The sequence below is a fragment of the Cebus imitator genome, unplaced genomic scaffold, assembly GCF_001604975.1.
Source record: "Cebus imitator isolate Cc_AM_T3 unplaced genomic scaffold, Cebus_imitator-1.0 Scaffold19, whole genome shotgun sequence".
Classification (NCBI taxonomy): Eukaryota; Metazoa; Chordata; class Mammalia; order Primates; family Cebidae; genus Cebus; species Cebus imitator.
This window is the reverse complement of record NW_016107334.1, coordinates 9,657,762-9,684,501: the sequence shown is the minus strand read 5'-3', so window position 1 is coordinate 9,684,501 and position 26,740 is coordinate 9,657,762. Positions and strand designations below refer to the sequence as shown.

General features: G+C 48.4%; 1 protein-coding gene across 1 annotated transcript in view; it reads left to right on the top strand.

The window, feature by feature from the left end:
- ADAMTS17 (ADAM metallopeptidase with thrombospondin type 1 motif 17) overlaps window positions 1-26,740 on the top strand; it is a 331,102-nt gene that overhangs the window by 241,334 nt on the left and 63,028 nt on the right. The window contains exons 16-19 of the mRNA XM_017518719.2: window positions 4,194-4,274; window positions 13,913-14,070; window positions 17,056-17,215; window positions 19,724-19,859. Of these exons, the coding sequence (XP_017374208.1) occupies window positions 4,194-4,274; window positions 13,913-14,070; window positions 17,056-17,215; window positions 19,724-19,859 (535 nt within the window). The remainder of the gene's footprint in view (window positions 1-4,193; window positions 4,275-13,912; window positions 14,071-17,055; window positions 17,216-19,723; window positions 19,860-26,740) is intronic.

Sequence of the window (26,740 nt, the reverse complement as noted above, 5' to 3'; positions counted from 1 at the left end):
TTCATCTGTTTTTTCCTTTGTCACTTGTGCTTTTGCTGTCATGTCTAAGAAACCAGTGCCTAATTCAAGGTCACAAAGATTCGCCCCTCTGTTTTCTTCCAAGAGCCTTCTAGTGTTAGCTCTGATGTTTCCATCTGTGATCCATTTTTGAGTCAGTTTTTGGTACAGTCTGAGATAGGAGCACAGCTTCATTCTTTTGCATATGGATATCCAGTTGTCCTAACACTGTTTGTTGGAAAGGCTATTCTTTCCCCTCATGAATATTCTTGGCACCTTTATTTTTTAAAAAATCGTGTTCTATACTCTCAACTGTATTCCATTGTTAGAAATGACTGTCCTTATGCCATCACCTTGATGTCCTGATTGCTATAGCTAGCTAGAAAGTTTTGAAATCTGAAAATCTGAGTTCTTCAACTTCTTTGGAAATACTGTTTTGACTATTCTGGGTCTGTTGCATTTTCATCTGAATTTTAGGATCAACTTGTCATTTTTGGCGAAAAAAAAAAAGCTGGGATTTTTGATAGGGATTATATTGAATCTGTAGACCAATTTATGAAGTTGTCACATTTTTACAATCTTGTCTGATCCAGGAATATAGAGTATCTTTCCATTTCTTTAGGAATTTGTTAATACCTTTCAACAGTGTGTTGTAGTCTTCAGCATATAAGCCCTACAGGTCTTTTTTTTAATATATTCCTAAGTGTTTGCTTCTTTTTGATGCTACTTAAATTGAATTGTTTTTCAAATTTCATTTTCCAACTGTTAATTCCTAACATATAGAAATGCAGTTGATTTTTATGTATTGACCTTGTATCCCTCAATCTTACCGAACCTAATAGATTTTTTAATGGATTCCTTAGGATTTTCTGTATATAAGGTTTTAGCATCTGCGCATAGAGATAACTTCACTTTCTCCTTCCAATCTGTATGCCTCTTTTCCTTGCCTTGCCTCATTGCCCTGGAGAGAACTTCCAGGACAGTGCTGAATGGGGTAGCAGGACATCGTTGTCTTGTTTCTGTTCTTATGGGACAAGCATTTAGTATTTCACCATGAAGTATGCTGTTAGCGTTGGGGTTTTGTAGATGCCCTTTATCGGGTTGAGCATGTTCCCTCCTATTCCTAGGTTGTTGAGTATTTTTATCAGGAAGGACTGTTGAATTTTCAAATGCCTTTCCCGCACCTCGAGTTGTGAATTTTGCCCCTTATTAACATGGAGGATTACACTGATTGATCGATGGATCGATCTTTCTTTCTTTTTTTATTTTCTGAGGGAGTCTCACTTTGTTGCCCAGGCTGGAGTGAAGCTGCATGATCTTGGATCACTCCAACCTTTACCCGCCTGGGTTTAAGCGATTCTCATGGCTCAGCCTCCTGAGCAGCTGGAATTACAGGGATGCACCACCGTGCCCAGCTAATTTTTGTTTTTTCTTTCTTTATTATTTTTATTATTATTATTATTTTTTTTTAGTAGAGACAGGGTTTCACCATGTTGGCCAGGCTGGTCTTGAACTCCTGGCCTCAAGTGATCCGCCCATCCTGGCCTCCCAAAGTGTTGGGATTACAGGGGTGAGCCTCTGCCCACGGGCTGATTTTTCCTTATGTTAAGCCAGCCTTGAGTCCTGGCATAAATCATATTTGAACACAGTGTAGAAAGAACCCTTTTATATGTGGCTGGATTGGCTTGCTAGTATTTTGTAGAGGGGTTTTCTGTGCATATTTATACCTGATATAGAATTGTTTCTAATAAAGAGAGTTTTGAAACAAATGTCCATTAATAGGAGAGCAGTTATACAGACTTCATAGCAATTTAAGCAAAAAAAATTAAATAGAGCTATACATGATAACATATATGATTTCTGAGACATGTTTTTAAAAATAATAAATGTGGTATAATACTGAATTACTCCTAACATAGAATTGAGGAAAATGTAAATATGAAAATACTGTGTGCTTATTTGTGTAGCATTAAAATTCTACAGTGAGAATATATACTCACGTGTATTTGTGTAAATTGGAAAATATGAATTGTTGGCCAGGCACGGTGGCTCACACCTGTAATCCCAGCACTTGGGGAGGCCAAGGCAGGCAAATCACGAGATCAGGAGTTTGAGATGGTGAAACCCTGTCTCTACTAAAAATTCAAAAATTAGCCGGGCGTGGTAGTGCGTGCCTGTAATCCCAGCTGTTCAGGAGGCTGAGGCAGGAGAATTGCTTGAACCCGGGAGGCGGAGGTTGCAGTGAGCCGAGATCACGCCGCTGCGCTCCGCGAGCCTCCGTCTCAAAAAATATATATAAATTGTTTTTTAAAAGAAAAATGACAGTGAACTCACTGATATAAACAGCCTGTATCCTGGCAAATTTCACTGTAAACCAAGGGAAGTCCTGTTAGCCTACAGCAGTGTCCTGTGTCTCCCTGCCACACCTACTGCAAGCAGCCAGTGTGATTAGAACTTGTGTCACTTTACAGTTGGAAATAAATCCACCAGCACAGGGATGTATGCGAGTATCCAGCAAAGGAAAAAGATAAAGGGGACAAGGAAAATGAATGACTTTTAAAAAATACTGGCAAAAATGTTACCAAGGGCATGATGAAAATTGTGACCCAGGGTTACTGCCGTAAATTTCAAAAAGTGATCAGCAGTAGCCTTGATAAAATAGGAACTCATAGTCCGGGTGCAGTGGCTCACGCCTGTAACCCCAGCACCAGCACTTTGGGAGGCCGAGGCGGGCGGATCACCTGAGGTCAGGAGTTTGAGACTAGCCTACCCAACAGGGTGAAACCTCGTTTGTATTCAAAATATAAAAATTATTTATTGGCAGTTGCCTCATTAACCAGGCACCAACCAGTCGCCAGCTTCTGCTCTGGGAGCTTCAATCACGTCCTCCCTGAATCTTCACTGCCCACCTGCTATTCTGGCCCCTACTCTGCTTAAAAAACACTCAAGGAGATGGACAGAACCATCCAAGTGTGATAACTGCAGAAGTAATCAAAGACAGTGGGAGCAAGAAACAGGGCACCGTGCGTCAGGCAGTGCTGTAGTTTTGTCATGGGCTAAATTGCTTGGTTTCTGCTCTCATCCCACGGTTATTCAGGGAAAGTTCAGAATACAACAGCGAGCAAAAGAGCCTCCAGCAGATCAATGGGAGCAGGGCCGCTGTTCACTCCTGCTCCGGGGAGGTGCATTCACATAGAATACCAGGCTATATTCATTTGCTGTGGTTTCCTTAACAAAGTGCCATGACAGGGTGGCAGAAGCAGCAGAAACATACTGTCTTTCTGTTCTGGAGGTGAGGAGCCTGAGATCGGGTGTCGGCAGGGTTGCTTCCTTCCGGAGGTCGTGAGGATCTGGTCCATGCCTCTTGCCTAACTTCCAGTGGTTTGCTGGGAGTCTTGGGCATTCCTTGGCTACCTGTTGAAGCATCACTTAATCTCTGCCTTCATGTTCTCGTCACATTCTCCTTGTGTGCATGTCTCTGTCTGAACTTCCCCTCCCCTGCCATCATTGTTCTTCTTTTTTGAGACTGACTCTGTCACCCAGGCTGGAGTACAGAGTGGCGGGATCTCGGCTCACTGCAACCTCCAACTCCCAAGTTCAAGCGATTTTCCTGCCTCAGCCTCCCAAATAGTTGGGACTACAGGCACCCACCACCACACCCAGCTAATTTTTGTATTTTTAGTAGAGACGGGGTTTCACCATGTTGGCCAGGCTAGTCTTGATCTCCTGACCTCATGATCTGCCCATCTCAGCCGCCCAAAGTGCTGGGATTACAGGCGTGAGTCACCGCGCCCGGCCAAACTCCCCCTTTTTATGACGACATCAGTCATACTAGATTAGGCCCACCTACTCCAGGATGACCTCATCCTAATATGTCTGCAGTGGTCACATGCTGATGTTCTGGTTGAGGGGTGGTTAGGACTTCAACATATGAATTTGGGGGAAGGGGCCACTACTCACCTGAAACTCATGCAAATCATGCTCTCTGGAAATCGGGCCGCCGGAAAGTTCTGGCTATAGGAGAGCCTCCTTCTTAGTTGACTCTCTTGATTTCTCAGAGCTGTACCAGCCCTCCATCTCTGAAGCCACTGCAGGGGGCCGGGAGGGCTTGGTAGCTCGATTTTGGCCAGGTCTGCTTCGTGGCCTGTGGTGCGGGGTGGAGGTGTGGTTCACGTCTGTGTTGTTTGTTGCTACAGGTTATATCGAAGCTGCTGTCATTCCCGCTGGAGCTCGGAGGATCCGTGTGGTAGAGGACAAACCTGCCCACAGCTTTCTGGGTAAAACCAAAATGACTTGACTCACCGTTTATGTGTTGAGAATGGATTTTGATGATCAATCTGGTACATTGGTTTAGCATCATTCCACCCGGGTTATGGCTGGTTTCGTGACTGTATTGTAGTGACATGAGCACTCGGGACCGCACAGTGCAGTTGTATTTGACTAACATGAAGCCACCCCCAGGGTGGATTAGGGGCAAGAACAGGGAGGAAAATGATGGAAGACCAGCTTGGGACAGGAAGGAAGATCATAGAAGAGTGAAGGAAATTGTGAGGAACTTGGGCTAGGTTAGTCCCCCGAAGTAACCACAGGAAAGCTCAGAGCGGCTTGAGTCTGAGCAGTGCGGCCCACTGGCCAACTTGCAGGAAGCCTCATTGGGCTGCCAGTAGTTCTGGGGATGACTCTGTGGCCGGGAAAAAGAGCAACAGTGCTTAGTCTCATGGAAACCCAGAAGGACACTAGTTTCACCAAGGTCTGTGTGTCCCGAATTCCTAGCGACCAGCTCCATTGACTTCAAGCACAAACACCTGCATCTCTCCATAGACTTGGGTTCTATTCTGGACTAGTTTTTCTAACTATGGGCAAAGCCATTCAGATAAACTTCCTAGCTAGAGAAGACCTTCCGAGAGTATCCTTGGCCCAATTCCCAGGCTCCCCATCGACCCCAGCAAAAGTCAGCCCAGGACTTGAGCCCCAGGGTGGTTGGAATTCTGAGTTAGACACAGAAGTGGAGACAGCAGGGTGGCCAGAGGCTGCCTCTGCTCCGGGCCCCCTGGCTTGGAACATGCTGTGGCCCCTGCCCTTCTGCCGGCTTTAATCCCATGTTCCTGTCTTGGGTTAAACTTGAACTTGAGGTGGCTGAACTTCTCGGGCGCCCTCTTCCGAGCTGTCTTTATGTTACCGTCTCTCAGCCTGTGTTGCAAAGTGCTGATTGAGATTGAAGAAAGAAAAAGTAAGAGAGGATTTCTCTTGTTTCCAAAATGATTTTAACTAAATTGAAGTTACCCAAGAAACCCTTTTATTTCCATTTTTATCACTGATTTTTAAAAATGATGTCTTTGTCCACATTCCTGCCTTTGCAGGCTATGCAAAAGTCCAAGTCTTTCTTTGAAATGGTCTCTGCTTCAGAAATTCGAAGTCTAATGAGACAGACCCAAAACCAATCTCTAATAGGCAGGTTTACAGTGAAGACCACAATCCTGTTATTTCAGGAGTTAGGGAACCCTTCGATGCTCAGACACCCCTCACACACCTGCCTTGGGGAAGGCAGCAGTGCCCATTTCCAAGCAGCTACGTGGGGTATCACTGGCACCACACTCTGTGGATACCGCCATGTCCCAAGCTGCCCTGCCACCTCCTCTGCAGCTTGGTCACCTGACATCCACCCTCCCTCCTCGAGGCTGTGATGGCCGCTTGTGCTTCTGCTGCAGGGTAAGACCTTGCCATCCCTGGAGTTGACATCCATGTACGTTTTCATCAGCCCAATGGTTTTCCATCTCCCCCGCACGGACAGTGTCCCTGCCTCACGTGACACTCTCCTCCCCAGCTGTCCTAGCTGTCACTCTGCAAATAGAACAACGCTTAAAATGCTTTCTAAAACAAGGGCTCTTGCTGCCTTTGGCAGCTTCAAAGCGACAGCCTGTTTTTACTAAATTCACAAAGACCCCACTCCTCTCCCTCTGCCCATCAGAGGATATTGGGTCAACTTTACCAGCATTTGCATCGGAAGCCCCACCACCTACTATCATGCCAAAAAGTTACCCTTACCCTTCCCAACCCATGCATTCAAATGTACGGAGGCCCTCCGTAGGAGGCTGGCATCACCTTTCATCCTGATTCAAAATTTGCAGTCCGGGTGTTCCAAGAGGTAGTTCAGTTTGGAGGTCGAATTACGGTTCTTTCATCAAGCCTCAGCAGGTGCTCCTGCAAGTGCATCCCCTGGCTTCGGAACCTGGCTGCTGAGATTTCCCAGCTTGGCTTCTCTGCCTGGCTCAGCCCTAAGTGTCTGGCAAGAGGAGGGTCTTCTCAATCTCTGTTTTGCATGGCAATGTAAGAGTGGCAGGAGGATGTTAGAATCCTCTGGATTGCTCCTCAACTTCTGATTCCTGTCGTACAAACAGACCTTTCACTCGAACTCACTTTAGGGCAACAGGTGCTAACTAGCGGATGCCAACCAGGAGAGCGCGCTCTTGTGATTGTGCCCTCAGCTCCTGAAGCCTGAGGGCCATGTGTACAAAACAAGAGCATCCGCGATGGTGGCTCCCAGTCACTGAGCTCCGCTGCACCTTAGAGACCTGATCCCTAATTCCCCCAAATGGGCTGCAAGGGATTGCTCTGCTTCCTTAACAGAGGTACAGACTGGAGGTCCGAGGGGCTTGGCGTCTCGACCACGTTCTCCACCTCCTCTGAGTTCACTGCAGTTGATGCAGCCTCTCAGAATTACGCTGTCCAGTCATGGCCAGAGACTGCTGGATGGAGACGTCTCATTGGAGAACACATGTTAACCCTGCCTGTTGTGACCACTACATTGTGTGCACTTTGAACAAGCCTGCATCCCGTGGAGATTGGTTTAGTGTCTTGGGTGACTTCTCAGCCCTCCAGAAGCACCGGGCCTCCATGGGAGGTTGGACTCGGTTCCCGCCTTATCTCATCCAGAAGGCATCATCCCAGGACTCCAGGGCCTGGCCAATGGACACGGGCAAGCCTGAAGGTGGTCCACACTCATTATGTTTCTAAAGTTAGTTCAAAAAGGCCTTGTTTCCACTTGGGGCTGGGTGCTTTGGAAGTCAACCCAGTGTAACTTTGAATTACTCTCACATTTGCCGGGAGCAATTCCTGAAGAATTTCACCCCACCTACCTTCAGCCCACGCTGGCTGGCTTTCTGCTCAAAACCACCTGGAACAGGAAATGCCTCTGCAGTTTGTATCCATAGCTAAGAACAGACTGGCAGAACTCCTAGTGGAAATAAAAGGAGCTGACTCACTGCCAGGATTAGAAGTAGGTTGACTGTGGGTCAGGTCTTCCAGTGAAGCCAGAAGGGAGAGAGGCCAAGAGAACCCCACCCGACCTTCTGCACAGCTCTGTGCCAGAGAGGGGCATGTGCGCACGGTGAGAACCCGCGTCTGCCTCCGGCCAGCTCTGAAGAGCAGTAGTCTCCTTCCTCAGGAGTGCCCCCACCTTGCTCCCTCGAATGGCTCATGGTCTTCCCCACACTGCCTGGAAGACCAGGATGGCGTGTAAGTGTCCACAGAGAGGAAGAAGGGCCAGAGACAGAAATGGACGTTCCGCATGTAACTCACATTCCAGCTCATTGCAAAGGTTTTGTTCTGCCCTAGTGGTAAAGGAAAGTGTACCCTCCCATGTGGTGCCACACAGAAGTCTAACTCTTGAGAGCTTCTGAGCAAAACCCACAAAAATGAGCATAGTTCTATTTTGGATCATGGTTTAAAACATTTAATCTCTGGCCCAGGCAAAATAAGCAAGGGAAAATCTCCTTCCCAGCAAACCAGAACTTCAGACATCACAGATGAAATCAAATCATTGGGGGAATCCCCTCTTCTTCGCTCTGTTATTTGCCCATAAAATCAAAGCATTTGTAATTGTTTTAATTTCCCCTATTGAGTGTTTTCTGGGTCCAAAAAAATCCTGATTTCAAGTACAAACTAGTCAATCTCAAAATACTTACAGACAAAGGGGACTTGGAGATACTCACTGATGCCCAAGGGTTGAGGGGACAGGAACTTGTAGAACCCAAAACATATTTAATTTGGAAGGTCAGGAAAAAAAAAATACATTATGCACGGGGCTGTGGAAAGGCCTCCTGCACAGAGGTGCCTGGCGCGGGAGCCTCAGAGCGCTTTGCAGACCCTGCTCTGTGCAGCTCACGCAAGGCAGGAGAGCAAGCCAAGCTGTCGCAGAAGGGGGCAGGAGGTGACCTGCATTGTCTCTGCAGTTGGCATGGCCCCATGCAGTCATTGTTCCGGGGACTCCACAATGAACCTGTTTACTCACTGTTAAAAATGATCTTGACATCCTGACAGAATCTCTGAGGCTGAAGTCTCTTTCGAAGGGATGTCAGGCACTCACTCATGATTTTAGCAGGAAGTTCCAATTTTTGAGATGGACCACAGCAAACTGCAGATGGGAAATCTTGCTAAGTGACACCAAAGTGAAAAGGATGGAAGTAACCCCCATGCCTCCTGGATCTGCTGACCTCCTGCTAATAACTCTGCCTGTGTTTTCCTCTCCCTGAGAAATACACAAATGAGCGTGGCTGGGAGCGCACTGTCCGGAGGAAAGGCATGCCGGCTCTAAGCTGGAAAGCTGCCTCTGCAGTGCGCCAGAACTTGCAGCTGCGGCAGCAATGGCCACAGGCAGTGCTTGGGCATGCAAAGCGTATTCCTTCTGGGGCTGTGAGAGCTGACCCCAAACCCACTCCCAGCCTCAACCAAGATGTGATCGTGCAGGAGTTCTCCCATGCATCAGCTCCAGACCAGGACCTCCAAAGCAAAGGCATCTTCAGAATTCGATGGAGTGCCCCCACGGCCCTGTGTGGCTTGTGAGAGCCAGTTCTAGGCATCTCTTCCCCACTCCTTGTTCAGTGATGCCAGGTGGATAACACGGTCTGCCGTATGAGGGTGTTTATACTCTGGGTAGCAAATGCACCGTAAGTCTAGGCTGTTTTCCCCAGGGAGCCGGCTGTCACTAGCACCCTGTTGTCGGGCATGTTCCTCCCCATCAGCAGTTGACCTTGCCTGGGTCCGTCCATCCACCGCAGCCTCACTCAGTTTCCTATCCCATGCTTCCTTGACCACACCCAGCAACTCCTCCGTGGCCTCCGGTAGCCCTCCTCCCCACGTCTCCCCCACCCATCCCGCTACGGACAAGCAAGCCCCCACTCCAGTGATCAGAGGGTGGCAGGCTCCAAGGCCCAGCTGACTCTGCCCCCATCTTGTGCTGGAGTTGCTGCTGCTGCTGCCCCCCGCCCACCGTCGGGCCTCCCGAGGCAGAGGTAGGTCTTCCCCGGGCCCGCCCCCACCTCTTTGCAGTGTTTCTGACAATGGTCTTAGAACCGTCTCCACGTTGCCCTCCTGCCCTTTTTTGGGCCTTTCTACTCTTGACCTCCCAGATGTTTTACTTTCGGTATGGAAATGGGGTTGTTTGCAGGCTGTAATTCAGAGTCACTTTAAAACGTCTTATAAAAAGGGCCAGAGAAATACATAAACAAGGCTGGTGGGGAAAGGCCCACCTCTTCAGAAGGGTTAGAGCCGGGATAGGGGTGTTAGAGACAGGACAGTGGGGGAGTTACAGCCGGGACACGGGGGCTTACAGCCAGGACTGGGGTGGTTAGAGCCAGGACGAGGGGGTTAGAGCCAGAACGGGGGGTTTAGAGCCAGAATGGGGGGTTTAGAGCCAGGACAGGGGCGGCTTACAGCCAGGACTGGGGTGGTTAGGGCCGGGATAGGGGATTTAGAGCCAGGACGGGGGTTTTAGAGCTGAAACGGGGTTTTTAGAGCTGGGATAGGGGTAGAGTTTGGATAGGGGTGTTAGAGCCGGGATAGAGGCAGAGGCCCTGGCGGGAATTTGAAGCAGGCATGGAGTGGCACACTCCAGGCCTTCTGCCTCTCAGGGGTACTCGGCTTGGTGGCAAACATCTGGGGCTGATTTCTAGGAAGTCATAATAGTAATTTTCTTTCCTCACCTTCTCTGCCCTCCTTGTGATTAGTATTTTTTTAACCTGACTTCCAAAAAGCATGTGTTAAAGCCAAACCTAGCTCTTAGTAGTTGAGCATCAGCTTCAGGCACTGCTGGATCCAGGGGCTTAAAATGATGTCACGGGAAAAATGATCTCTCTCCGCACTGGCAATCCTGACTGTCCTCTCTGGGGGTGTCTTCCTGTGGGCTAGCAGATCCGGGCTCACGTCCAGTCTCCAGGAAACCCTGTGGAAGGAAAGCTGCCTTTCCCTAAGGTGAACAGAAGTCCCCCTGTTTGGGGTTGGGTGCTGGGCTCATGCCTGGAGCTGTGGAATTGAGGGTCCAGCCCCACATGACGGGAGGAAAAGCATGTTCCCAGGAGAAAGCCTGGGTACCACTGCTTAGAGGGAGAAAGAGAGGCCGTGTGACAGGCACAGTGGATGTTCACAGAAGCCACGAACCAGGGACGAAGCTGGGGCTGCCAGTGTCAGAGTCTGTCACTGCCCGGGGGGTGATGGTCAGTGGATATGGGAGTCGGCTGTCCAGCACCAGTGGCCCGGTGAGGAGGAGAGCAGCTGCCCGGCTTCCCTCTGCTCTTTGTGGGAGAAATGGATGCTACAGACGAGTCCTGGTGTGACTGTGGTCAGCACACAGCTTCAAGGAAATTATTGCTGGTCTCTGATTCCTTCGTACAGGGCACCTCAGCATGCTCGGGTGTCCTCTGTCCCCGCAGTGAGGCCCCTTCCTCCTTCCCACCCTTCGAGGCCATTCTCCATCTCTTGCCTCCTTTCCCAGCCAAACCTCCGAACAGTGAAAAAAAGGGCCCCTTCCACTTTCTTTTCTGTACATGGCCCCATGTCTTCCTCCCTGCACCACCCTGCCTGGAACGATCTTAGCAATACTGGCCTCTGAGGGTTAGGAATAACTGTCCCGCCTCCATGCCCAGCCACACGCTGCAGGCGGCCTTGTCTCCTCCCATGTCTTATGCGCTCAGCTAAAAGGGGGCTTATCCCAGGAAGCCTTCCCCATCTGCCCCATCCATGGACCAGTAACAGGCCGTAGTCTGTTGGGAACCAGGCTGCACAGCAGGAGGTGGGTGGCCGATGAGTAAGCATGACCTGCCTGAGCAGGGCATTTGATTCTCATCGGAGCGCAAACCTATTGTGAACTGCACGTGCAAGGGATCTAGGCTGTGCACTCCTTGTGAGAATCTAATGGCTGGAGATCCAAAGTAGAAAGTTTTATCCCAAAACCATCCCCCACCTCCCCACTTACCCCAAACCCCTGGTCTGTGGAAAAACTCTTCCATGAAACCAGTCCTGGGGACCACTGTCTTAAAGGACTCTGGCCCCTTGGTTTTTTTTCTGTCTGCTCCTTCCCACCAGCCCACACTGGATCCTAAATCCAGATAGACACGTGCATTTGCAAGAGACAGTTTTCTAAATCTGCAGAGAGCTTGAAAGAACAATGAATGTCCGTGCACTCTCTGCCTGTATTCACTCATACTTAATGTAACCAAGTATGTATTTGTGTTATTAGCTCAGTAGAAGCTTTGGAAACCCGTGAGATTAGTCATTTTTGTAAGGGCATATGGAATATGAAACCCCGTAACAATGAGAGCCTGGAATTTGTCCTCTTTGAGAACAGGCCTTACCTTTGCATGTTTCGGCATTAGTCATAAAAATCTAGACTGATGCGACCGGGCGTGGTGGCTCATGCCTGTAGCCCCAGCACATTGGGGGGCCGAGGTGGGTGGATCATGAGGTCAAGAGATCAAACCCATTCTGGCCAAAATGGTGAAACCTCGTCTCTACTAAAAATACAAAAATGAGCTGGATATGAGGCATGCGCCTATAGTCCCAGCTATTTGGGAGGCTGAGGCAGGAGAATCACTTGAACCTAGCAGGCGGAGGTTGTAGTGAGCCAAGATCACACCACTGCACTCCAAACTGGTGACAGAGTGAGACTCTGCCTCAAAAAATAAAAAATCTAGACTGATGCTACAGCCTAAAGAAATGGGCATCGAGAGTTGCCAGAGTGGTAAATGCAGTGGCGTTGGTCTGTTGGATTCAGGTCTCCACTCCACAGCTGAACGGCCTTGTGGGTTTGGGTAAGGTGCCTAGCTTCCCTGTGCCCCCGTTGCCTTGCCCCTGAAGGGAAGACTTCGGGGGTTGTTGAGAAGATTAAGCGGGTCAGAGTATATGAAGGCGCCGGCCTAGAGAATGTGCTCCTTAAATGGCGGTTTGCAGATGGTGGCAGAAGAAGAGAAAAGGGAGGAAACTGGGGGCGCCCCACCCTCCTCACCGCCTTTTGCAGCCAGGACATTTCAGCTGTGGGAAGGGAAACAGCCAGCTCCAAGTGGCAGGACGTTCTCTTTCCTAAGCTGTCCCTGGGGTCCTGTAATCCTCAGCTCTCACAACCACCCTGGATACGAGACCCCACCGGAAGCCGCTCTGCTGGAAAGTTCGTAGAAGTGAGGAACCTGTTTCTCTTGGCAGTTCCTCTAACACGAGAAGTCCTGTGCGTGCGTCTCCTCCGTGTTGGCGGGGAGCAAGCACTGGGACCGTAATGTCCTGGAGATGGGGCCTGAGGCCGGTGGACCGCCAGTGTCCCTTTGCTGCTTGTAGCCTGGCCCAGCCTGAGGCTGATGAATTCAGCTGTAACCAAAACCCCTTTTGGGTTTCAACTCTCATTTTCCAAAATGAGTATTAAATGTGGCCATTTTATTTCTGGCTTCAATAAGCAGAGAATCGTGAATGCGACAGAATCGGGTTTCATTGATTATAGGCTGAGGAGGGTCCCAGGGGGAGAGATGGAGGTGAGTTTAGGGTGTCCGTGGGGCCCTGGCTGCCTGTGCAGGGAGAGTGGGCATAGGACTGAGGGTGCCCCGGGGTCCCATTTTTGGAAATGACACAGGCTGGCTATCACCTCTTGTCATCTGCCACCTTCTCCTAAAATGCCAGAATAGATTTTAGTTCCTTGGGATTTTTTTTTTCCTAGATGACAACCACAGCAAACTAGAGTGTCACTGCATAGCACTGTCCTCATGAGAATGACGTGGCCTTCACCCCTAAGTGGGAAGACACAAGAAACGTCCTAGCGAGCACCTCAGAAAATAATCAGTACGTGGCTCGTGTGGAAAACCAAGTTTCTGCTTATGCCAGTCAGCAGCACATTGATTCTCAGCCTCTCCTGAACACAAGTTGTCCTTGGTAGAGAAGGGGGTGAGGAAACATGAGAACCTGGAACCCACAGAGCTAGGGTGTGAGAGCGCCCCTCCCCTGCCACGCTCAACCCCCAGCCACCGCTCGCCCACAGCAGCCGAGTGTGACCACCACATCAGTGGGCGGCTAGGGTTTCCAAACTTTCATACTTAATGGAGCCATGGGTGTTGATTGAAGGAACGTCCACTTTAGTCATGTGGGGATATGAAATCCTGAAGAGGTGCTGGAGCCAGCTGCTCTCCTTAGAGAGCCCCAGGTAGGTAATAGGAAGGGCAACTGCCGAGTTTTGCTAAAGCAGCAAAACCTATTTTGTAGCCTAGGACACATTAAAATGGAATGAATTCATCACGCAGAAAAGCATCTACTGGGTAAGTTCAACGAAATGAAATCAGGCTGTGATCACCTCCATTCCCTGCCCCTCCACCCCTAACCCCAGCTATCTGAGTTGATTTTGAGACGGAGGCCAGGCTGGAAGGTGCCCATCAATCCCACAGCTCTCCCTGGGGGTTCTGTGGGTCTGCAGCTCTGTGCTCCCCGCGATCCAGGCTTTTGTTCTCAGTACACAGAGTGTTCCCCTTCTCTCACTTCAGGCCTCCCTCCTTCCCCCTGTGGAAGGGGACACCTCTGCCCCACTCAGGGGCCGCAGATTCCCTTTAAAGACAGACTGGATCCCTCTATCCCCAGCCCCTTGATTCTTTGGTCTTCATTTGCTTTCTAGCTCTCAAAGACTCTGGTAAGGGATCCATCAACAGTGACTGGAAGATAGAGCTCCCCGGAGAGTTCCAGATTGCAGGCACAACTGTCCGCTACGTCAGAAGGGGGCTGTGGGAGAAGATTTCTGCCAAGGGCCCAACCAGACTACCGCTGCACTTGATGGTAACTTGGGCTCCTGCACGCGTCTGAGGGTTGCTGGCTCTGAGGTCCACCAGGTCACTGTCCAGTTGACTTCTTCCTGGGACCCTGGGGGCAGGAGATGCATCCAGCTTCCAGGGGTCCCTGCTGCTCAGCCCCTCCCCTCTCGGAGTCTTTTCTTTCCCCTTGCACCTCCTGCTTCAGAATTCTCTCGTTGCTTCTCCTGGCTCTTCCCTGGCAGAGTTCCTATCTTTTTCAAAAGGAGCTGCCTCAAAGAAGGAAATGCTTAGCCACGTGGACGGCAGCCAGGGAGACTTGGCCTCACTGAGAGACAGCCCCACTCACAGTCTCTGTTTACATCAGGTGGTGGGATACATAGACCTGCCCTCACAGAGTGTATATCATTATCTTTTGGAAATGAACATGGACTCTGTGTCCAAACCAGCATCCCTCAGATTTCACAGACCCAGCTTGCACCAAGCGTTTGGGAATCAGGAAGTGGGATTAGATGATGCAAGTATTCTCCGCCGGCGATCTCCAGACACCTGTGTGCTGCTGGGCCAGGCCAGGGTGCCGTCACCTGATCTGTTGTCTTAGGGAGGCCTCCACGCGAGCCACTGAAACATCAGTGATATCGCCTTTTAAACATGTCAGAGAGATGTTTTTCTCCAGAGAATGGAACACGCTGCTTCCTTCTCGAGATCCAGGAGTTCTGATGGCTAACTTCTGATAGCTCATCATCATTGATTCTGTGTCTCCTTCCCAAAAAACAGGACAGTGGCAGCTTGTGCCCCTGCAATCAAAGCACACTTTGTCCCTCAGTGCCTGCCAGAGTCTCTCCGTGGAAGTTCTTCTTCCCCATTAATTTGTGATCTCTGGCAGCCTGTAAGTATTCCAGGTTAGTTGACACCCAAAAGATTTTCTGGCCATCGCCCAGGGAGTGTCCTAAGGAGGCTGGTTCTGCCAGGGAGCACTGACACCAAGGATGCAAGTGGTGTTAACCCCATTACAATTTCTGGGCAGAAAAAGTCAAGGCAGTTTCCATGTACAATCTAAAGTATGTGGAAATCTGCCACCGCACCGCTCACCCTGCTAAATCCACTGCAAATACGTTCCTGCAAGTAGGTTTCTGAGACCCAAGAATGTGTGCCTAAGTCATTTCTTGGAGATAAGATTGCATCCTTCATCGTACAGTCAGAACAAATCCTCCTATTCCAAGTTAATAGCAGTTACTTAGAGGGACTAAGGGAGGAGGCAAAACATAAAATCTACCGAAACTTCGCCTGTGAGCATGAGAATTTGCTTTCTCTAGCAAACAGCAGTGTGAGTGTATTTCCCTTTTCACCAAAAGCTTTTGTAAACTGAGCGAGTCGTTAGCCCATTCCAGTGAAGTACACAGCCTGGATTCATTCAGACCAGGATAAACAAAACTCCAAGAAAGCAACTGCTGCCGCGACTGAAGTTTCAGCCCTCGCTTAATATTGATGGCTTTTCTCTCTAAATATGACTGTCATTTCAAGATTTTAAAACTGAAAATGACAGGTGCCCCTTTGCGTCTATAAAGAAAGCCATTATCCCCAAACTGGGGTATACACATTGTTTGCAGAATCAGTAGCACCCAGAGAGTCATGGGGACCTACATTTGAAACCAGTTACACACACACACACACACACACACACACACTCTCAATACATGGCTACAAAATTGCATGAAATTGGTTTTATATGGATTCTCTGTTCACCAGTCGTATTCCCATGCTGAGATGATAAAGATCTCTTTCTAAGACTAGTTTGCTTCTTGGCGTTTCCCTTTCCTAACTGGAGGCATTTTTCCAAGTATGTTCTGGCAACTTGCTGTGGTGCAGGTGTGGGTGTTGATGCGGTTAGGTTTGCTCTTCACGCTGCACCCCAACCCTGCGGCGCAGCCTCAGGGGCTGAGAGATGCGTGGAGGGCAGTGGCTCCCATTGTCTGGGACACTTTGACCTCATCCGCGCCAAGTCAAGTCGGGTGAGCTGTGCGCACCCTCGGCTTAGTGACTGCTGACCCGTTCTCTCAGACTTCTCAGGCTAAAGTGAACCTGCCAGCTACTTAGACCCCGTGCACTTACTGCTTCCAAGCTCAGCTTGAAGACTCAGCCACAAACAAGCCACATTAAGCTCCTGTAAGAGGGCTTGATCAGCACCATTATGTCTAGAGAAAGAAGGCTGATCATGCACCTGCTGCTTTCCAGGGCTTGTCACATGCCGTTCCCGACCCATCTGTTCTGTGTCTTCATGCTGGCTAGGATTTCAGGTCTGAGGTCTCCAGGCTGTATGATAGTTTCCCACAAAATGTGATGGACCCATCCCTCTACCTCCACCCCACTCCCAGCTTGGAGCCCTGAGCCAGGCTCCTGCCAGCCTTGGCTACAGTCATCTTCCTGGATCCCACGGCAGCAAAGGACTCCTGCATCCTTGAAACCCCAAACAGATGCTCCCCAAAGTCCCCCGGCAGTGAGCTGCATTTTTTCCTTGAGCTTGCCTTACCCCTGACTCTGGACCAGGTGACATGGCAACGATTGCTTATAGGGAGTGAAGGATGATGCTCGTTTCCAGAGAAGTACAGTAGCCCCACTTGTTCTATCGCCTGTGTAGTCAAAAGTTCATCTGTGTCTTATCTGCAAAGGCAGCTTCGTGGGTGAGTATGCAGGAATGCGGACTGTTCTCTGCGTGGAGCAGCTCTCCATGAAAAGTGCAGTGAGAGGTTTCCGAGCTGCTCCTAGTCTAAGCTGCTCCCTCTCTTGGGTAGGAAGGGTGGGTTTGCATTCGCCCTACTTGCAAGTTGAGTCCCTGAGGAATCCAAAGCTGAGATAAAGGAGCACCCCTCAGTCGAACCTGTTTACAGCCTCAGAAGAGGGCTGGTTACCCCTCATAGAGAAACAGCCGCCGCGTGCCTGCGTGTGCGGATTCAGCAATCCCACGGGCTTTCGTTCCTTTTCAAAACGCCCTTTTGTTTTGCGGCTGATCCAGGTGCTGTTATTTCACGAGCAAGACTCTGGAATTCATTATGAATACACTGTTCCCGTAAACTACACTGCTGAAAATCAGAGTGAACCAGAAAAATCACAGGACTCTCTGTTCATCTGGACCCACAGCGGCTGGGAAGGGTGCAGCGTGCAGTGCGGAGGAGGTGAGTGGCCATGGCCGTGGCCTGCGCGGTGTGGGGCTTTGCTGGAGAAAGGACAAAGGAGCCTGTGGCCAGCACACAGAGTGGGGAATCTGTAACCTGCAGTTCCACAGGAATTTAAGCCCTGCTGAAAATCTCTCTGCAGAACATTTGGGCGAGTCTTCCCAGCTCCCACACTAGGGTCGTGCCCATGCTACTGCCCCCCAGCTCTGACCTGTGGGTGAAGCAGGGTTTGGCTGATGTATGACTACGTCTTAGGTATGACAGACCCTGGGAATAACCAGAATAGACCTTCGACTGTTGCCACTTGCTGGAGAGGCACCAGAGCGTGTGTCTGTCTGCTCCCAAATTCCCTTCCCTCTTTGCCACAGTAGCCTCATTCCAGGGTACAATGGAAAGAAAAAGTAAGTCATGTGAAACATGCCGAGCGTGAGTTCTGACCGCACAGCTTCCTGCTCGACCTCAGCAAATGACTTCCTCTCTCTACCCCAAATTCCCTCACCTCTGTAATAGGCTGGTTGTCCCTCATGCCCACCGTAGGGTCCACAGCGTGAGCCCAAGAGCCTGTCGTACAGCAAGAATCAATATAAACAAAAGGCATTGTGTTTCTTGTTGTGTCATTAGTCGGGGCAGCAGTAGGACACCGTTCTGAACTCTTAGCCAGCAGTTCCTTAGACAGTGCCGTTTGTCACCCTAACAGGACACATAGCAGGGCTATGGGAGATGGAACACAGGGTGGGTGGATTTTAGTGGGCACAGAGCTGGGATGGAAGGTTTACCTGGACTCTGGTATGCCAACTCTGAGAGTTGGATGATGGAGTGGAGCCCCGGACATAGCCCCAGCCATCACCAGTCCTGAGCACCTGTTGGCTGCTTGGATAACTTTTGTTGGATGTCAATACGTAAAGCATGGCTTACCATTTAAAGGACTCCTTCCGTCTTTCATGGGTAGGAGATACAGATACACAGGAATTTCTTCCTGGGCATCTTGGCCAACTGCCCTCACTGTCTGTGCTTGGCCCCTTCCTGCAGCAGCCCCGCAGCAGCTGGCATAGCCTCTGGATGCCACCGTCAGCCCTGCCTCTTCCACTCTGCACCTCTCCCTGGGGGGCCTTCCACCCCTGAGCCCTTAGCTGCTGATGGCCTTTCAACGTCCACATCCAGCCAGCAGCTCTACCTCTGATTCCAACCAGGTTTTCCTCTTGGACAACTTGTGAGCTAACCATACCCACATAGAACAGTTCGCAGGCCATCCTGGGGTCAGGGTCAGGCTGCTCTGTTGCTGTTGGCTGGGCGCCAGTCCTTTCATGACACCGGTGACTTCCAGCTTCCTAACAGTGGTCAGATCTGCCACCAAAGCTGGAAGCAATCCTGTGCTTTCTGTACTCACCCGAGGCTGCCATTCGGGGCAGCAGGAGCTGACGGTGGAGTTGAGGACTCCATGATTTTGAGTCATCCCTACATGACAAATTGCCCGGGAGACAGACCCAGCAGGGAGCCCAGGATCCAAACAGCTGTGCTCGAGTCCATCTTTCATTGTCACTCTTCCCAAATCATAATAATAATGACAGTAATAGAGCTAACATGAAGTGTTAGCCACATGCCAGGCTCTGTTCTATGGACACCCTATATATTTGTTTCTTTTAATCATCCCTGAGGCACCCTCAGGCACAGGGAAGTTAAGCAAAGCAGGCTGCTCGAGGACACTGAGACACAGAAGCATGGTGACCACAGCGTCGCTAGCTGGCCAGCTAGCGACGCTGTGGTCACCTGATGCTCTTTGTGATAGAGCCAAAACTTGAACCCAGACACCCTGGCCGCAGTGACCACCCTCCTCCCTCCCAGTCACTCAGCCTGCCTGACAAAGGCATAGCCATGCAGTATTTGGGTGCTCTGGGAACACCCAGAAGAAGGGCTACATCCAGTTGGGTCATTGGAATAGCAAAGCTTCCTAAGAGCAGGTGGGGCTCAGCCATAAGTACCAGCTGGCTAGACCAGTTCAGAATGGCTCTGGCGTGCCTGTCCAGAGAATGCAGGTCTGCATGTCTTCCATACAAAACTCCTTGTACTCCACTTGTCCCCAGCAAGCAGGAGTTCGGTAATGGGTAGCCGGACTCTCTGCTGAGGGCTGATGTGCAGGTATTTAATGAGACCAGATCTCCAGAGACTTTAAATATTAAACAAGCAGATACAAAGATGAGCAGTCTTTGGAAATGAAAGACCCAAATCAACGAACCCCAAGCTGTTCAAGGACACAGCTGATCTGAGGTGTTGCTGCATTCTGATCTTCTAGAATCTTCCAGGGCCCCACTCTGCCTTCTGTGTCTTGCACCCTCCTCCTTAAAATTGCAGTTCTTCCTTTCTAAAAACCCACACGACATTTACAGCATTCACTTTAAGTGACAGAGTGACCAACAGCAGCACCCAAACCTTCCTTCACGAGTGTGCAAGCCCAGCCTTTCCAGGCAGGTACGGCCACAGCCTCTCAGCTCCCTTTGGTTTGGTTTCCAGGGGAACGCAAAACCATCGTCTCTTGCACCCGGATTGTCAACAAGACTACAACTCTGGTGAATGACAGTGACTGCCCTCAAGCAAGCCGCCCAGAGCCCCAGGTCCGAAGGTGCAACTTGCACCCCTGCCAGTCACGGTAAGGAGCTGGGTTCTGTAGCTGGGACCCACCAGAGTCTGGGGCAGCAGCACCATCAGTGGCAGGGGGTGGCACGCCATGAATGTCACAGTGCTGCTCTGTGCTGTGTTCTGTTATTGTTGATGAGTGATTTGTGTTTGCTTGAATTACCAAATTTCCAGTTACTGAACCAGGACGCTGATGGAAATACAACCATAGCTGGAAGGCATTCTGTAGGAGACCATTAGTAACATCTCACGGCAAAAATAGAGCTTTCGCCACATACTTTTAACCAGTGCCCATTGGTTCCCCCAAATTCCTTTGTGTTGGTGGAGAAGGAAACAAATGTTGGAGTCTGAGAGCCCAGGAGAAAGGGCGCACACGGGCTGATGTTGCTGCTGATCTATTTCAGTGGCTGCAATTCATGCCCATGAGTGTGGATCTATGTGTTTAGTCTTTGCATCCATCAGAACTTCCATCCGAACTTCCATCCCAGCCCCAGCTGTCACGGCCACGTTACCCGCGTGAACTTCCTTGGGTTGTCAGCCGAGTTGAATTGTGTGAAATGGGTTCGTCAGCTGAGCTCCTCTTCTCGAGTCATTTGAGTGGGACTCGGATGAATTTGTTGCTTTAAGTCGTGCCACCCCTCGGCCTTGTGTTCTGCTCTGAATTGAGGTGAATGGGTTTTGCTCTGTGGTTCTGTGTATCATTTAAGGCATGCTGACCTTTTCTAACTAGGCTGGATGCTTAATATTTCAGTGTTTTAGGTTTCTTGATTCAGTTCGTGCCGCTTGCCTAGTACAAGAGCTTCACATCTTTTGCACCAACCCCTTCGTTTTGTCAAACTCTTAAAATGTGTTCGAGTAAGAAAGAGAGGAGGCAGGAAGGAAAAAAAGAAGCTGAGGCTTGTTTCAGTGATCTTCTGTGCTTCTTGCCAAATTAAGAATGAAATTCCACCCTAATGCTGCAGGCCTGGAGGAAGAGCTCACTGCAGGAAATCTGCTTGAGCACCCTCGGTATGAGCAGCCGTACCACAAACCCATCCATCAGTCCGTCAACCAGCCGCATGCATGGGCCACAGAAAGAAGGGCTTGCCGCTGTAAAGATTCAGCGTCTAATGGGCTGGCAACTAAAGATGGCCTGGCCCTGGCCAAGTGACTAGAAAGCAGGATAAGAGATGACGGAGGAGAGGTCAGCACGAGTTCAAGAGCATGATTGAGCAAAAAGGTCTTAGGGCTCCATTCCAGAAGCATATTTTAAAACAAGTTCTGTTTTCAAACTATTTTATACCCAAGTTTATATATATATATATATAATTGTACTTTAGGTTCTGGGGTGCATGTAAAGAACATGCAGGATTGTTGCATAGGTACATACATGGAAATGTGGTTTGCTGCCTCCATCCCCATCACCTATATCTGGCATTTCTCCCCATGTTATCCCTCCCCAACTCCCTATCCCCCCGCTGTCCCTCCCCTAGCCACCCCCCCAGAGACTTCAGTGTGTGATGCTCCCCTCCCTGTGTCCATGTATTCTCATTGTTCAACACCCGCCTATGAGTGAGAACATGCGGTATTTGATTTTCTGTTCTTGCGTCAGTTTGCTGAGAATGATGGTTTCCAGGTTCATCTGTGTCTCTACAAAGGACATGAACTCATCATTTTTTTATAGCTGCATGGTATTCCATGGTGTATATGTGCCACATTTTCCATGTTCAGTCTATCATCGATGGGCATTTGGCTTGGTTCCAAATCTTTGCTATTGGAAACAGTGCTGCAGTGTACATACGTGTGCATGTGTCTTTATAAAAGAATGACGTATGATCCTTTGGATATATACCTAGTAATGGGATTGCTGCGTCAAATAAAATTTCTATTTCTAGGTCCTTGAGGAATCACCACACTGTCTTCCACAATGGTTGAACTAATTTACACTCCCACCAACAGTGTAAAAGTGTTCCTATTTCTCCACATCCTCTCCAGCATCTGTTGTCTCCAGATTTTTTAATGATTGCCATTTTAACTGGCGTGAGATGGTATCTCAGTGTGGTTTGATTTGCATTTCTCTAATGACCAGTGATGATGAGCATTTTTTCATATGTTTGTTGGCCTCATGTATGTCTTCTTTTGAAAAGTGTCCATGTCCTTCGCCTACTTTTGAATGGGCTTGTTTGTTTTTTTCTTGCAAATCTGTTTTAGTTCTTCCTAGATTCTGGATATAAGTCCTTTGTCAGATGGGTAGATTGCAAAAATTTTTCCCAGTCTGTTGGTTGCTGGTTTGCTCTAATGATTGTTTCTTTTGCCGTGCAGAAGCTGTGGAGTTTGATTAGGTCCCATTTGTCTATTTTGGCTTTTGTTGCCAGTGCTTTTGGTGTTTTAGTCATGAAGTCCTTGCCTATGCCTATGTCCTGAATGGTTTTGCCTAGGTTTTCTTCTAGGGTTTTTATGGTGTTAGGTCTTATGTTTATACCCAAGTCTTTTTAAAATTATGCACAGAAACCAAATAAAATGAAACAGATGAAATGAGAGCTGCTGTGATTGAGTTGAGACACACATGTGATGTGGCAGAGTCGGCCAGTCCACACTGCCTGTTCCACCTCTCACAGTAGGCCGTGGCTCCCCTGTGGAACTCCAAGGATAAGGTTTAAAAATTAAGGATCCTGCTTCCTGTAGTGATAGAGTAGCTTATATTGGACCAACCCTCCTGCAGATTACAGTTATGAACTCTGGAGACTAGAGTTTAAAAGCTAGAAAGCAGGCCAGGCGAAGGGGCTCATGCCTGTAATCCCAGCACTTTGGGAGACCAAGGCAGGTGGATCACTTGAGGTCAGGAGTTTGAGACCAGCATGGCCAACACCTTGAAGCCCCATCTCTACTAAAAATACAAAAATTCACCAAGCATGGTGGTGTGCACCTGTAGTCCCAGCTACTTGGGAGGCTGAGGCAGGAGAATTGCTTGAACCTGGGATACAGAGGTTATAGTGAGCCAAGATTGTGCCACTGCACTCCAGCCTAGGTGACAGAGCCAGACTCCATCTCGAAAAAAAAAAAAAAAGTCCAAATGACATATGGAGTTCTCATCTTATTTCTATTGAACAGCACTTCTGTTCATTAATTTATCCTTCAGTGTTCCGGGTGCAATCCAACATTACTAGTCATACAGGGAAACAGATCCATACTCAGAGGAGAAGGCCGCTAATGGAGAGTGACTGCAAGAGGACACATTTGTTGAAATTAGAAGAAAAGAATGTTAAAGCAGCTATTGTAACTATGCTGAGAAACAAAAGGAAAGCTGTGCTCATAGTCACAGAACACATAGGAAATCTCACAAGAAAAAGATACTGTATAAAGCCATTTTAGGACTAAAACATACAATATCTGAAATTTTAAAAATTCACTGCATGGATCTAACAATGGAATAAGATGACGAAAGATTAGTGAACTTACAGATAGAGGATTAGACATTATTCAGTCTAGAAAATGGGAAGAAGACATTATTGACAGTGAGCAAGACTCAGTTACCTGTGGTGCAGTATCAAGCATTCTAACATACGGGTAATTGGAGTCACAGAAGGAGAAGAGAGAGAAAATGGAGCAGAAAGTAATTACTGAAGAAACAGTGACCAGAAATTTCCCAGGTTTAGTGAAAGACAGCTGAGAGGTAATCGGGTCACATCTTCACATTTCAACTAGATTGAAAAGTGCCATAACAAAGCCCTCTGGTCGTTAAAACAAGTGGGACAGTCATGATTCTACCTCCCATGTATCTTCTACGAGGGAACCTTGCTGCACTGCAAAACGCAAACCAGAAAATCATGTAGGAAAGCACCTGCAAAACAGTGACGTAAACAAACATGAATGCAAACTCTACACAAGTGCCATGGAGCTGTGCTAAGCCTACGGTAGATAACATCATGTGTGTGTATCGCTACAGAAAGTTCTTTGACGGACCATAGCCCTGCAGTCTTGCCACGTTTAAGCCAAGTTCAAGCAAATACGCTTCAGACTAAAAGCAATTTCAGAAGCACGTTCTTAGTATCTCGGTAGAACAGGGATCAGCAAGCTTCGACTGTATAGGTCTAGAGAACAAATATTTTTGCCTTCAAAGGCCACATGTGGTGTCTGGCACATTTTTTTCTTTGAGTCTTAATCCTTTACAACATGTAAAATTTGTCCCTTGCTCTTGGGTTGTACAAAAATAACCCACAGGCCAGACTGAGCCCAACAGGAGTTTGCAGCCTCTGTTTTGGATTATCGCTTACTCTCGTTTTGCCCACTGAGATACCAGGACCACACCCTGAGCATGAGCCTGAGCTCTGCCCGTATTAGCTCAGGGAATGTACTTTCTTATTATACAAAGGAGGGCACATTAGGATACTGAATTTCGTTTTATTGTGTAACTTGATAAATATTTGGTTTCTGCCTCCCCACCACTTCTCTCTCCCACCTCCTTCCACTCCCTTCCTGACTGTAAAATCATGTGAATCAGACTTAAAGAATGAGTGGAATTACTTAGAGCAGAGAAGAAAATGAAGTTGAAAAACAAGAGAAAATAGCACCTAAAATCTGCCTTAGACAGGAAGTGCCTGGATGCCTGCCCTAGGCTGGTTTTGTTTGCTAATTTGTTTATTTGTTTATTCTGAACCATCTGAGCTTGTACTTTTTCTTAAAGTGGATGTATGAGTGCCCTGACTCATCACAGAGGATTGATTGTTTGGCTAAACAATTGTATGATCTGATAATAGATTTTAAAACTCTTGCACATCCTAACAAGGTAGATCTATGCACACGTACGCATGCATAAATACATACACACACGTAAATGTATCTACCTACACAATATACATATGTATGTGTTAAGTACAGTAGTCCCTGCTTATTTGCAGTTTCACTTTCTGTGGTTTCAGTTACCCATGGTCAACCATTGCCCAAAAATATTAAAAGGGAAATTTCAGAGATAATTCATCTTTTTCAAGTTGCTCACTGTTCTGAGTGGTGTAATGAAATCTCACACTGTCCCGCTCTGTCCTGCCCAGGACGTGAGTCATCCCCTTGTCCAGGGGATCCACAGCGTCTCTGCTCCCTGCCGGTTTGTCATTCAGTAGCCATCTCAGTTAGCAGATCGGCTATTGGGTGTCATAGTTCTTGTGTTTTACTTAATAATGTTCTCAAAGCACAAGAGTGGTGATGCCGGCAACTCAGATGTGCTGCGGAGAGGCTGTAAAATGCATCCTGTAAGTAAAAAGGTAAAAGTCTTCAATTTAATAAGGAAAGAAAAAGAATTGTATGCTGAGGTTGCCCAGATCTATGGTAAATGAATCTTCTATCCATGAAATTGTGAAGAAGAGAAGGAAATAAATCCATGCATAGTATATACAGGGTTCAGTACTAACCTTAGTTGCAAGCATCTATTGGGGCCCTTAGAACATATCTGCCACAGATAAGGGAGGACTTCTGTGCAGCTGTTACACACACACACACACACACACACACACACACACACACACATACACACATATTTGGACGATAAACTGAATTATTGCATAGCGTGATCTAGTTGTCATGAGTCTTTCATAAGAACCTGTGGTTACATGGATTCAGGCTAGTAAGCGAAGAAAAGGAGAAAGCCTGACCTTAGGATATGAGGGGCAGAAAATAGGAAATTGAGCACACGAGTAAAAACTGCCCTGGGTAAGGGGTGAGGTGGAGATGTGTAGGGTCTGGATTACAAACGGCTGTTTCAGATGGGGTGGCATGAGTGGAGGAGAGAGCCTGTCACCTGGAAGAAGAGCCCAGGAATCCCATGGTGCGAACGTCATTAAAGAAGCCATAATGCAACCCATTGTTGAACCTGGCAGGGTGAAAGAGCCTTTCTGTGTTATTGTTACCCTTTGACCTTTAAAATGGCAGAGATATTTGTCTTTTTTCTTGATACTTTACTTTATTTCTCCTGATCTCCCTTTAACTTTCTTCAACCCTTTTTCCATTGAGTTCATGACGGTTTCCTTTGCCTTCCCAACTGCACACCATTAGCACCTCTTTATTCTAATCCTACTCTGTGAATACTTCTCCCAAACCCTCCTGTAACCATATGGAATCTGGAGTCTGACATGCAGGGCAGATGGCCTCTGCCCAGCATTTCACACACCAACACAAACACATCGACAAACCTGGCCCTGACATTGGCAGACGAGGCAGAAATCACAGATCAACTCAGCTGTTGTGTCTGTGGCCAGCGGCCTTCACCTTGCTAACCAGAGTCTGCAGGGAAGAGGCCTCCCCATCACTCAGCATCCAAAGAGCAGTTCTGCGGGCTGAGACCCTTGAGGTCCAGCCCCAGGTAGTCCTGGAGCAAGGAGGCAGGGGCTGGCAATGAAGTGGGCTCGTCCCAGAGCTTTTGCTTCAGCAGATTTAACATTTTTGCAGTGTTTAAGAGCTTATTAGCCACTTGAAAAAGGCCATTCCAAGTTATTAGATATTTCCCTGTAGTATTTATGATTTGAACTTCTTCCCAGACAGTACATGCTGTACTGTACATTGAATTAGAGTGATTCAGAAAAGAACATTCAACATCTTACTGGCAATTGAATAGTCATTTGCAAGGAACTATATTTAGTTTTTAAATTTGTCCTCTTTCCTCAATTATCTTAATCAGTCTGGCCTTATTTTGGGTTAAAATGGAATGGAATCCATTCTTTTTTATTAAAGCACATTCTGTGTGTGTGTGTGTGTGTGTGTGTGTGTGTGCGCGCGCGCGCGCGCGCGTGCATGTATGAGAGAGAGAAAGAGATCATGACTTAAGAATGAAGTCTGGCCAGGCACGGTGGCTCACGCCTGTAATCCCAGCACTTTGGGAGGCCGAGGCGGGTGGATCACGAGGTCAGGAGATCGAGACCATCCTGG